The sequence below is a fragment of the Rhinolophus hipposideros genome (assembly GCF_964194185.1).
Source record: "Rhinolophus hipposideros genome assembly, chromosome: 7".
In the NCBI taxonomy this organism is placed as follows: domain Eukaryota; kingdom Metazoa; phylum Chordata; class Mammalia; order Chiroptera; family Rhinolophidae; genus Rhinolophus; species Rhinolophus hipposideros.
In genome coordinates this window covers 21,268,557-21,281,483 of record NC_138053.1, presented here as the reverse complement: position 1 = coordinate 21,281,483, position 12,927 = coordinate 21,268,557, and the positions used below count along the sequence as shown (strand labels likewise).

General features: G+C 40.9%; 1 protein-coding gene across 3 annotated transcripts in view; it reads right to left on the bottom strand.

Moving 5' to 3' along the window:
- SEMA6A (semaphorin 6A) overlaps nt 1–12,927 on the bottom strand; it is a 124,428-nt gene that overhangs the window by 28,023 nt on the left and 83,478 nt on the right. For 2 of the 3 annotated variants that reach the window (XM_081054610.1, XM_081054609.1), the window contains exons 11-17: nt 10,359–10,490; nt 8,046–8,201; nt 6,450–6,626; nt 5,947–6,087; nt 5,779–5,859; nt 3,095–3,153; nt 802–822 (exon numbers count right to left, since the gene is read on the bottom strand). In XM_081054610.1, coding sequence (XP_080910736.1) covers nt 802–822; nt 3,095–3,153; nt 5,779–5,859; nt 5,947–6,087; nt 6,450–6,626; nt 8,046–8,201; nt 10,359–10,490 — 767 coding nt within the window. Of the gene's footprint in view, nt 1–614; nt 666–801; nt 823–3,094; nt 3,154–5,778; nt 5,860–5,946; nt 6,088–6,449; nt 6,627–8,045; nt 8,202–10,358; nt 10,491–12,927 lie in introns of all 3 variants that reach the window. The other variant, XM_081054608.1, reaches the window with a different exon arrangement.

Sequence of the window (12,927 nt, the reverse complement as noted above, 5' to 3'; positions counted from 1 at the left end):
TAGTGTCTGTGTATTTCAGAGCAGGAACAATGGGTAAATCCTGTTTGCACATCATTTCTACTGCGTCACTCTTCCTTGTATACATTTTGCAGAAATCGCAAAGAAAATATGTCTAAATATTCAGTCTTTATGAACTTTAGTTTTAATGGCTAATTTCATGCTATATTGGAAAGTTTTGCCTACTAAGAACATGGTATGTTCACCCTGTATAGATTTTCCCCTCCAGAAGGTATTGTTCTGAAAGTCAGCATTTTGGGACTGGTACTTTGGGAAAGAGCTATTGCGTATTAGTTACAAGCGCTATTCTTTTATCTTGGATATACTTATGTCCAAAAGCAATTTCTTCTCCCTCATGCACTCATTAACTATATTCACCGAATTCCCTAAGGTTGGCATATTTCATATTATATGGATTAAAATGTAGGACTCAGTCTCACATCAGTTGTCTCATATAGGCAGAGTGATATTTGAAGCATAATGAAATCTATAAGTAATTTTAGTGAATTGGGGCCCAGAAGTAACCAAGAATCTGGTTCATGATGTTTAGGAATGAAAACTATGAACTATCACAGGATGAATGGCTTGAAGAATGAAAAAGAAATCCATAAACTGACCATATACTGTGTCGTAAGACATTTCATGATCTGGTAGAGGAGTTGAAATGTCTATAAAAAAAATAATGAAGATAAGAAATAATTAACAAAGAAACCTAAGGTTTGAAAGTCCTGAGGAGGATTAGTGAAATAGGATTTCCCAAATAGATTTCCATCAATATTAAATTATGAGTAATATCTTCCTTACCATTCAGTGCCACAAAGGAATCTGAAAGACAAAAGGGTGCAGGAGGTTACTTAATGTTTGACTCTGGTTAGTGTGAGTTCCATAGCACATGGGAATAAACTCATACTGAACTCTGATAACACACGATCCCCGACACTAAGCAAGTGCTTTCTTCATTTCTGCTGGTGACATAAGATGCTTTGTATTTGGTCCAATGTCACACCCTCATAACTCGTCCCCAAGTGATTTTCCTCAAAGTCACTGCTTTTGTTGCCAAGAGGCAGAGAAAAAGCAAGAGTTAGTAGAAAAAAAGGTAACTGTGATTTTATGTGATTCTGAGAAATTAAGCTCTGCTCTATACCGAGGGACATATATGTGGATAAAATAAGTGACATCTGGACCACACTTACAAAGCACTTTTTCTATACATTCTCTCTCATTTCATCCTCACAACCATGCCGTGAGGAACTGTGCAGTATCAGTGTTCTGAACTGAGCAGGGGTTTCAGTTAGGTAATTGAAAACAAAAATAATAACAATCACAGACATGTAATAGGCAACGTACATATGTGTGTGTGTAGTGTGACTGGGTCATTACCCCTTAAAATCCTGTTAAAGAGTCATTGTGCACCAATTAGCTGACTCCTCTGAATACCTGTGTGTGAACAGGTACATTTCATAGAAGTAGGTCATGCTCCAGCAGGAGCCCAGGGAGAGAGCAGCCACAAGGAAAGGCAGCAGCCGCTCAGCCTCACCTCCTGCTCTGAGGAGTGCCTCAGCAGGAATGGGATTCAAGGGTAGGGACACAGGCACACCAGAGGCTGGACTGCTGAGATTAAATAGTAGACCATAGGCTTGGGACCCAAGGGTCTCCCTGGGCCAGATAGAGGCTTCCTTAGGTTCCCAGGACATGGCTGTGCTATGAGCCTTCTATTGTAGTGGACACTTTATAGAAATAGTAACAACCATTGTCACATTTTCCATGTATTTACCTATTAAATCCAAATCGACTCCCCTATTTTTCTACAGATGCCCATACTACCAGGTCATAAAAATATGATGAAAATGATTCACTAAAATCAGCTCATTAAGTTCACTCACGTAGACACACGTACAAAACAAAACCTGTTTCCCTGAAAATGGAGCCGTAAGGCAATGTGGTTGAGATCCATGGACCAAACATCAAATTGTTTCATTGTACAAAAGTAACAGATCTTTTGGCAATGACACTGTCTCCTAAGCTGAATTCTTAACTCATTAGATTTTGTGTGTGAAGACATAATAAGCTGTTGCCAATGTAAAATATTTGCAAACAAAAAATGTATATGTCAAAGATATTGGAGCTAAGACTGCCTGTGTCCCTCTTTATTTGACTATATCGGATCTCTAAAAGAGGCAGAAAGTAGAATGACACTGTAGAGTCTGAAATTTCAGTACTCATGGTTCAAAGATTTAGATCTATATCAATGATTTTCATTACAGAATAAAATATCAGAAATGATACAGTTTCATTTCCTTAGGAACTATTTTGAAAGCAAACTTCTTGAAATTCATCATATGTAACATTTAAAATGCTGCAAACTAAACATTTTCTAAGAGTATGGTATTATTCTCTACATTAGTGTTAATAAAGCATTTTCAGAATATTAATCATATCACAGGACAACTGGGCAGAAATCTGACCAGGATCCTTTACATGAAATTCTAACTAAAATGTTACCATTTAATAAATTTTGAAATGAACTGAGATTAGCATAATTTCTATTAAATTATTTTGAGTCACCTTGCACTTAGTCAGTTATTTCTGAAACTTTTGTTTATGGCAAATGGTAACAGACATAAATCTAATTTTTTCAAAAATAATTGCTTTTGTTAGTTGATATGTTCAAGAATAATAAAACAGTCAAAACAATCCCATTCAATTAAAAAGCTAGAGTATAATGTTTAGTCGTTTTATAATTTGGCTAAAAATTACAGTGTACTAACATTTTAAAAAACAACAGAACTGTTTTTTTTTTTTTTTAATGGAAATACTAATATAACTTACTGCTCTGCTGTAATTCATACCTTCTGGAGTGGATTTGTTCCACAGCATTATAATTATAAAATAGGTGCCAGCATTTATAGCAACAGCATTGACAACATTGGCTTTAAAACACACTATTTTCTTTATTTGATATTTAGAAGATGGTTTCTGTTATTTATGCATGTCTTAGTGCCAGCTGCACTCAGTTTCACATGCGAGGTAATGTTTCTAGGCCATTTGATAAAAGCATCTTTACGCAAAGGTAAACAGGATGAAAAGCTTTACTTACTGTGACAGTCTCCGAGGCCATCTGTATTGCCATGCTCTATGTCCTGTTCAAAAGTCAGGCTTTGCAAAAAGGAGATGGGGGAAAAACAGAAACAAATTCAATAATGTGAGTCATTATTCTGGAATGAGTCTTAAGTTTCACTAAAGCATCTAGCACAGTGTGATAAATTGAGTGGCAGGTGCAAAAAAATAAGTAGATAACAGCTTGAACACTTACCTCTGAAGTTTACAGAAACGAGTCTTATGTGAATCTCCAAAGAGAAGCCATGGTTTAAGCAGTTAATTCAGATATTATTCAGAAGTTAAATAGTTTGTAGATTATTTATATCCTTCTTTTACTCTAATTTCCTGAGTATTTCTTAAACATTTAAATGTCAAAATACACTGTTACATAAGCAATATAGAAGTGTATAAATTAAGAAATGTCTTTTCCTCTCTACTTTGTCTTTCACCCTGCTTCGTTCCTAGACCTTTATCTACTTATTTCTTTGCTTAGCAATAACTTAAATAGCAAAGTGCTAAAAGGTACAAAGGGGCAGAGGATATGTGGGGCCCATGAAGACAGGACTTGGTGGTGCATTTTGCTGAGACCACTCGGGCATTTTGTTCACCATGCCCAATCCTCACACGGAAAATTTTTTATGTTTAGAATTAGCCAGCAGGACTCAGTTTAAATGATCCCAATTTTGTTGTCAACGTCCAAAGCATCCTAGTCAGGAGCCAGTTGAACAAATGCCTTCTTCTCCCCATCAGGACTGATCAGGGGTGTTGACCTTGGCTATGTCAAGGTCATGGAGCTTCTTCCCAGCCTGTCTGATCTGGTGCATGTTGGCCTTGACATCCACATTGAACACACGTGTATTGTTGTCTTCTGTCTTGTCCTGGCTGACTCAGTCCTTAGGGGAACTTGCTGACGGCACAGTGATCAAGCTTGTGCCTGCTGGGGGCGTCTTCCGACGGTATGTGGGCTGCCTTCGGAGCCGGTGTCTTGGGCCTTCGGAGGGTGGGTGAGTGTGGGTCTTCTCTTTGTGGCTGTGGACGCCTTTCAGCACTGCTCCCTTTGCCTTCAAAGCTTTGGCGTTGGCTTTGGGAGAAGCAGGGGCTTCCTTCCTCACTTTAGGTGTCAGCTCTCTATTTTCATTTTTAAAATAAGCAGACTGGAATCATTCAAAGGAGTATTGTCTTTTTGGGGGGGGCAACTTTGCACTTCTTCCCACAACATAATTGAAACTCCTATTTTGCAGTTGCCTTCCGAGTTTGTGAACCACGTAAGAAAACTATTTTGTAAGTCACACCTTGATCTAGTGATCTACCATGTATATTTTCCAATGTGTTTTGCTGTTAAACAATCATCCTCAAAGGATAAAGATTTCTAGTGGTAATGAGAGCCCGTATGCATCAGGACCTGAAGGCCACTTTCCAGGGCAAGATACGTGTTTTGAGCTATATGTATGTAGATCCTTAAAGGACAAATTTTGGAGTTCTCATTGTTGACTTAATGATTTTTAAAAAATCAGTCTTATGGCCTTTGGTTATACTTTGAACATAGAAAGGAGATCGTTCATTTCTTAGCTTCCCTCACTGTGCTATGCGATCCTTTCTTCTCTTCACTTTAAGGGTTCCCATGAAAAGATATAAAGCTCTAACATCATAGTATGTCAGTATTGCTACTTACAAAGCTGATCTAATAATACACAGTGGGTCAAACCCTTCGCAGTAGTGAAATTTCCAGGTCAGACTTACAGTTACCATTAGCTCTGTCTATGGGAATACTTTCCCTCAAAGTATGCAGGTTGGTGGTCATCAGCTATGCCCTTCTATCTGTGTAGCTATTCTAAAGTGGGAGAGGAGCTTCAGAGCGATGCGAGGACGATTCGGTTCCCCCTTTGGATCTGGGGAAGTTGAAGGAATTGGCTAAGAAAAAACTATGCTGCCATATGGCACCTTCCGTGACTTGCCATAACCTGTCAAGGATGTTCATTGAATGGTTTTCCAAATATTATTTTGGATTTCACATCCACGGGAGTAAAAACACAAAAGAAAGCTTTTAACTAATGCCTTCTGAGCTTTTAAAGACAGGGTAACAGTTTTAAGCACCAAAATCATGGGCACAGTAGACTGCCCTGCTCTAGCTGATCTGCTGGAAAAATGCCAATTGACTGCCTAATGAGAAATAGGGTCAACTGTTCTTCAGTGCAGGAGGAAGGTTTATTGGATGTATACAACATACCTGCGGTACAAACGCATCGCTTAACAAATGCTCTGCGATTTTTTTCTCAGTCTCGTATGGTCAATTAGAGGAGCCAGTTTTGCTATGCCTGGACAAACCACATCACTAATCTAATTGGTACCCAACTGCTCCTTTTCTCTGCTGTTCTCGAACTGTGATGATTAAGGCATGCACCTCCTTGCCCCTCCCTCCAGGGAACACTCAGAAGCCCACTGTATTTCTTTGTGTTTTTAATCAGCATGAGGACAGATGATTCATCAACTGGAAATCTGCCATGGGTGATATTGGTGTGTTCTGTGAAATAGGAAAAGGCAGGAGAACGGCTGGCAGTCCCTTTGGTGAGGTTTGCCTGGGAGGCCGAGTGCAGTGGTATATGTGAGCACAGTTATTTGTACGTCTAGAATATAGAGCATCCAAAGACCACTTTATGCTCTCCCACACCTCGGGCTCCTTACCTGCTGCTGGGGGACACATGGGCACAGGAACCTGCTTCCTTTAGCCATCCGCAGTATGGGTCTCTGGAGGCGATGCAGGTTCTGCAGGAAGAGGATGACCATGAGCTACCTAGGGCTCTTTTCTAAGCACTGTGGACTTTCTAAGGGTCAGTGAGGCAAAGTACATACTTTTTACACTTCCCATGTCGTTCACACCGGCCAAGGGGAACCTTTATCACACAGGTGGAGAATGCAACATACAGAGAGTTGCTTGCTTTGTCCAGTTGCATTCCCATAATCCTCTTGTCTTCTATCCCATCATAGCTGCACCTAATTTATAAGGCAGGATAATATTATTAATAGCATCTCTTGGGTCAGTTCTCTCTTTCCTGCCACCACCCTCAGATGTCACCTCCCAACCCCAGGTGATCTCTTAATCTGATCTAACTGAAGGTGAAACAGATCCTTAGGTGCGCGCGTGTGCGCGCGCGCGCACACACACACACATACATAAACACATACATTAGTGGTAAGGAAAAATAATGCTTTTATGTATTAAAAGATTTTTACAAATAATATTGAAAGACATGTAAAAATGCACAAAACCTAAGTCTGCTGTGATTTTCTCGAATGAAAGGGATCATAATAACATAACAAATGATTACTAAGAAAGAACCAAACATCCTACGTACTTTTCAGGGTTGTAAACGCTCATCTCCTCCAGGAAAAGGCTGTCATTTAGGAAACCACTGTTTCCTATCCTGGCCAAGAACTTCAAGATGATTCCCTTCTCTGATCCCAGGAAAACCACAGTGTAATTCTGATATGGCCCAGCAGCAGTGTCCACCGCAATTTTGGTCAGATGGTATCTAAAATGACAAGATCACATTTGTTACCTCTTTTTTGGTCTATCATTAAAGTGTCCCCTTTTCCACTTCAAGCAGTTGTGACATAGCTTTCGAGTAATAACCTCAAGAGAAATAAATGCATGTAAGTAATGCTCTCAAGCTGTTCTGCTACGTTATTTCCATATGCAGAGCATTAATATGGCTCCAAGGGGAGGAAGTAGGTATGTGTGTGTGGAGGCTAAGTTACATAATAGACAGCCATAACCATGTGAGGTCTCAGCAATTATCCTTTCCGTGAGCAACAAGGAAAGACTGATGTCTCCTATGAAGAGGGGAAGAAATAAGGGAACTCATTTAACATTTCATTTAACATTGAAAATAAAAGCAATGGCTACCATTTTTCCATATTCTTCTGAGGAGCAAAGCCTCATCAACAAAATGTCAGATTAGAAAGCTTTCCAATTGTATTAGGCTGGTGTAAAAGTAATTGCAGTTTAAAAGGTTAAAAATTGCAAACACTTTTTCCCCCAACCTAATATGCAGAGGGACTGAAAGTACTGAATGACGTGTGATCAAAACAAGATCCATTTAAAGCCAAAGGTGAAGGGCATCAGTCTTCTCACATGTCTGGGGCAAGTCCTGTTGGGCATCCTCTCGCTCTGAAACCCCTCAGCCAGTCAACACTCCATGGACACCTGTTTGTCCTAAGCACCGTGGCAGGAACCAGAAAACATCGACCCTCCTGGCAAGATACATTGCTTCCATCTTACGGTCAAGAGCTATTATAATACTTTAATATCTTTCAGTAAAGTCAGTTTAAAAATGGTGGTAAAATTAACATCTTGTTTGATGAGTGCCACCACTGGATGATCCTTGGGAAAGCCTGATGAATTGTTGGGAAATCATCTCTAAATAATACCAGGAGTATTTAATGCTATTACGGATTTCAAATCAGCAATCCTGTCTCTGCTGGCCACTACTTCAGACAAAAAATGCTAACGTATTAATCCGTCATGCTGCTCTACGTGTGCAAATGCTCCGTTTGCCTGAGCGAGCTCCATTTGACAGCTAACATCCCAGGCTCAGTGCTCAGGTGGAATCTACAGCATGTTTTGCAGCCATATCCAGCCAAACAGGTATCCATAGCCACTGACTGATTCTCTTTCACTTCTCTACTTTTGCACAGATTGGATTAACGGGCTAACGCGGAAGGAGATATCTTCATTTCCTATAATTGCTGGCATGTGTCCAGTTAGCCTGAAAATACCAGAACTCTTCTCGCTGGGGATGTGGTGATGGGGGCTTGGTGGCATCCACCCATTGGCCAGCATTTCACCGCTGAATCAATGCCCAGGACAAGATATTTGTGGCAGGATCCACTGATACGAGCATGACAGAGGAGGGAAGATCCATTTAGGACATGGTGTGCGTGGCACCCACCTGACCATCGTCCTCAGGAACCACGGCCTGTTGATGATGGAAGGCACGGCCTCATCCATGAGCGGGTGGGTTTTGATGAAGCTCAAGGTATCGTCAGGAAACTCATTGGAGGTTGTATATTTTTCTAAGGAGGATGAGCCAGCACAGCAACCTGGCCTAAAAGAGAAAAAGGGAGGGAGCTGTTTCATGCCTTTTGGCAAATTCTTGGAATGAACTGCTTCTCTAAGCATCTGGCATGAGGGAGAATGTACCGTAGGCTGAAAGGGGGAAGTTGAACAATGCAGAATGCCACCAAATAAAATGTGATTAGATGTCCTCCAGGCCGCCTCCTCATTTCAGAGAGGAGCCTCAGCCAGGGCATGTCAGCCTTGGCTGGGGGCAGCTTGGCTTCCCCCCAGGGGCACAGGCAAACTCCATAAATAGTGAAGGAGCTTGAAGCAAGTCGGGGAGTGTGTGGCTTGTATGTGTGTCAAGGACTGCTCTACCTGTCCTATTACCCGGCTAGAAGTACTTGAAGCATTTGCTCCACAGAAGGAGAGAATTAAGCTGACCTTTCCACAAATGTAGACAACAAAGACATTCAAAAAGCTACCAAACAATATATGTACCAACAGGACTCCATGTAACCATATCTCATTACCTGGGGGTCACAGAACATTCGGGTTTTTTATTGATATTTTTGTTTTTGATTTGGGCAGGTATGAAAAGCCAAGCACATGAACGATTTTCTCCTGAAAGGTCATTTCTTTATTACTGAACAATGACATGAAAATTCATTTCTACAAGAGATTCTAGGGCTTCAGGAGTCAAGGGCCATCTCAGTCAAGTCAGATCACGGGGACACTGATGCCAGTCCTGTCCAGGCACCTTGTTTGCAGGCTGGTGCGGGAGAGGAAATGGGACTCTGCCAACAATGGCATGGTCTAGCCCCATGCACACACTGCTATTCATGGTCCTAACCCAGCCAGCCCTGTAGAAGCATACTGGTGTCTGCAAGAGGGAGGAGGCAAGCACGGGGCAAGATGAGGGCAAACACACTGCCATCAGTAGAAAATCACTTCCAGCATGTTTCCTGGTGATGTCTGACAGCATCTTGCACACCCGGGAGAGCATATTACAGAACTTCTCTCTGAAACTCGATCTCTTAGGCTTAAGCCCCCTTCCTACTTACCCAGAAGGTAGTTAACAATTCCAGGCATTGACTTAGAAAATCTGAGGTTTCCAGGGTGTGCTTTTTGCACCTACTCTGCTCTCTGTAAGTAACTATGCACATGCCAGATACATCAGATGATGCAGACAGATAAACCATAGGGGTTTCTTCCCTGGGTATTGTGGTTCACATTATCTAAGTTAGTTCAATCAAATGAATTGGGCTAGGTATTTTGTGTGGGGGACTGGAGGTTTGAGGAGATAGTTGGAAACCAAAAATATTAAGACATTGGGCTTTCTTTCACAGGTCCTCAAATTCAGTGAAGAAAGCTGGGCACAGAAGCATTTTCTATGTAACTTAGATTGCAAATGCTGTAATGTGTGCCACATAAAGAGGGCAGGCACGGGGTTGGGGGAGAGCTTCCTCTTGCCCCAATTAGAAAGAATGAATTAACTGGTTTAGGGTGAGGATTTGCAGGATATTACATAGGACCAAAGGTCTCTGCATTGTCTCTGGACAATAGGTTCCCCATGAAACATATTCTGGAACATATTTCGAGGAGAGGTAACCTGCACTGCATTTGGACCCCAAACAGACCAGAATCTGGCAGACCAGAGACATCTTAATGGCCCACTGTACCTGCTGGTCTCTTCTTGCCCTGGACCTGGGAGTCCTGCTGCAGCCTGGTCACAAAATACACGGAACACATTTTATATTTCACATTTTATTAGAGTTTAAAGACATAAGTCTCTGTAAAATTGAAGGGAAGCAGGGAGGAGTGGTGGAAATAATCTGTCTAGCTATGTGAATTCGCACAGTACATTTTATACCTCTCTGGACCTCAGTTTTCTCAACTATATACCATTGGGAGTGGCTGGATCTGATGGTTCCTATCATCCCAGGATTACACTGGACAAACCACAGATATTAGAGGTTAAGTAAGTGAAAGACTAGAGAGTCCTTGTTTTAAATATAACTACAGGTAACTCTGGATATTAAGGGAATGAAGGTAAATGACCTCACAGGCCTTCTGTTGTTCTGGCATTGGTATCTGTATGGCTAGAGTGGAAGGCACTGGTGTGCAGCTCACAAGTACGTTATCAGAGGCGCAAGCGGCACCATTTCTGGAAGTTCCAAATAGTCATATAAATAGTTGCACGTACCTGGGCTTAGGCACTCGTTCATCAGGGACTGGTGTCCAAGTAGAATCTGGAGACTTCTGCTCTTTGAATCTCCCCGTAAAAGCATTGGCAACGTCACGCAAGTCATAGGCACAAACTGCAGACCCAGGGATGCTGCAACATGGCATCGCAACGTGGTGTTACTCATGCGACAGGCACACAGGCAGCTTGGCAAACACATGCCAAAGAAACCTGCCTCTTACCAGTGGTTGAAAGTTAAAGTTCATACTCCAAACACAGTGAGCGTAAGGAATCCCAGTGCATAAAGAGAATGTTTCTGTGAATCACATTTGCACCAGTGACCTTAAAGAAGAGGGCTAGTGACGGAACGCTCATAGAAAAGCTCCTCATGTCTTCATTGCTTCTGGAACCACTTTTGTTTATAAAGGAAAAATAATTGAACTGGTGATTTAGAAGTTTCATTAATTCCCTGATATTAATTATCAGTTCATAACCCAAAGATAAAAATCTTTGGAAAATATCCTACATCTCTAATGTTGGTGAAAATATGAAGTAAAAAAGCTCCCAATGTCCACGTACTGCTTCTTTGGATTTGGTTCCTCAAACTCTAAGGACCCCAGGAATGAGAATGTATGTGTGAGGAACTCATTGATGTTTTGTTAGTCACTGTACATTTCAGGTTCTACTGCTGGTTTATTTGCATAAGGCTGAACAATTGAAGTCGAAAGTACGAAAACTTTGCAAATAAAGTGCTCTATTAAGTCCTAAATAATAATAATGACGGTAATCTGTACCTATAATTACATTCTTGTGTGGCACTCCTGGGAAGACTTTGGGATTTTTTTTTTTTTTCCATCAGTGGTTAGAGTCATGAATTATTCATTCATCTGGGTACAGTGTTTGAACCCATGTGTGTTTTTGACTATGGTTGTTCCTTGATTTTGATCAAATAAATTGCATGCACCAGCTGGTCAAGAGTTTTAATCAGCCTTTGAGGTAGTGGCCAGGGCACAGCAGGCGTGTCCAGGGCAAGACATGGAGCTCCGCAGTATGAGGACACCACCCAGGGCCGAGAGAAGGATTTCGCACGTAGTGAAAGGATATGAAAGTCACTTCATAAATGATTAGAACTTGATACGATATCTTTAATTTCACAACGATTATTGAAATATTATTAGTGAAGCAAGAAATAGGGAGAGGATTAGAAAGCTTACTTAAAATACGGTGGCAGGATGAATTTTAAAATTTATATGTATATACATTGTTTATAGAATTGAGTATATAAAGACAGTGATACCTTTGTTTTGAAATTTTAAACTCTTAGCATTATTTATTTAATTTTGTAAGACTCTCTTCATATCTCCCTTTCCTAAAAGTAACAGGTATACGTATTTACTTTAAATGGTAAGAAAATAGGATAAATATTGAAGTATTTTATGAGGCATCTCTTTATAAAATCGGGATTTTATAATCTTACCAAGGTTAGAAGCACATGTGAAATCCTTTCTTCCTTCCCTACTTTACTCCCTCCCTCCTTCCTTTCATCTCTCCTTCATTCCTTTCTTCCTACCTTCTGTTCATTCAACCTATATTTATGGAATCCCTGATCTCAAGCAGTAAATGCTCAATAAAAAACACAGAGTCCTGCTCTCGGTTGACTCACAGTTCAGTGAGGAGGCAAATGATGAAGATGATGATGATGATGGTGATGATTACTCCAGGACCATAGGGTGAGAGCAATATTTAAAGAGGTAGCACAAGGTCGCATAGGAAGTGACCCCAGCTCCGATGTGGAGCGTCCCTAGGGTGTCGGGGCAAACAGACATTGTTTGGACGGGCAAATTTGGTAGCGAACAGGGCATGAGCAAGCACGGTATGTTCAAGACAGATCTCAGCTCCAGTAAAGCCCTTGGAACTGGAAGGGGAAATGGGCCAGAACAGGCCATGAGGGTGCTTGGTGCTGTGCCAGGGAACTTGGGCTTTATCCCCAGGGCAAAGAGGAGCGCCTGCAGGCTTTGAAACAATCGGAGAGTCACCAAGTTTGTATGAGCGGAGGATGGGGTAGACAGGGATGAAACCAGAGGGAGTAAGACCATAGATGAAAATGAGTATGTGCATTTTTACCATTTTCTGATTTTACTGAACACGTGCTTCTGAGACTGTATAAATATGCATTAATTACATTAATTGGATGTTTCCTCGGAGCCTTTTAAGAAAATCCTTTAAATGGAGTATCTGTAATATGCAATCTATTACTGTACTGTAATCACAAAGGAATTCATCCTCAAAAAATAAAAGTAAAAAAAAAAAAACACACCCCAAACTGAAAATGTGCATTGAAATTCCACTAGGCCCTACACCCCATATACTAAAACAGTATTCTTTTTCAACAATCCTAGATAGATGGGTTCTGAAGTATGAACAGTCAAGGCCTGAATTGTTATATCTTTTCTATTCTGAAGTCTAAAAATCCCTACAGATGCTTAAAGCTTACTTAAAGCTACCTGAGTACTTCTTACTGTAATATGGATTCGTATTTTCATATATCTTCATTGGGGAAGTCTTGACTCTTGCCCTCCATATAATTGAG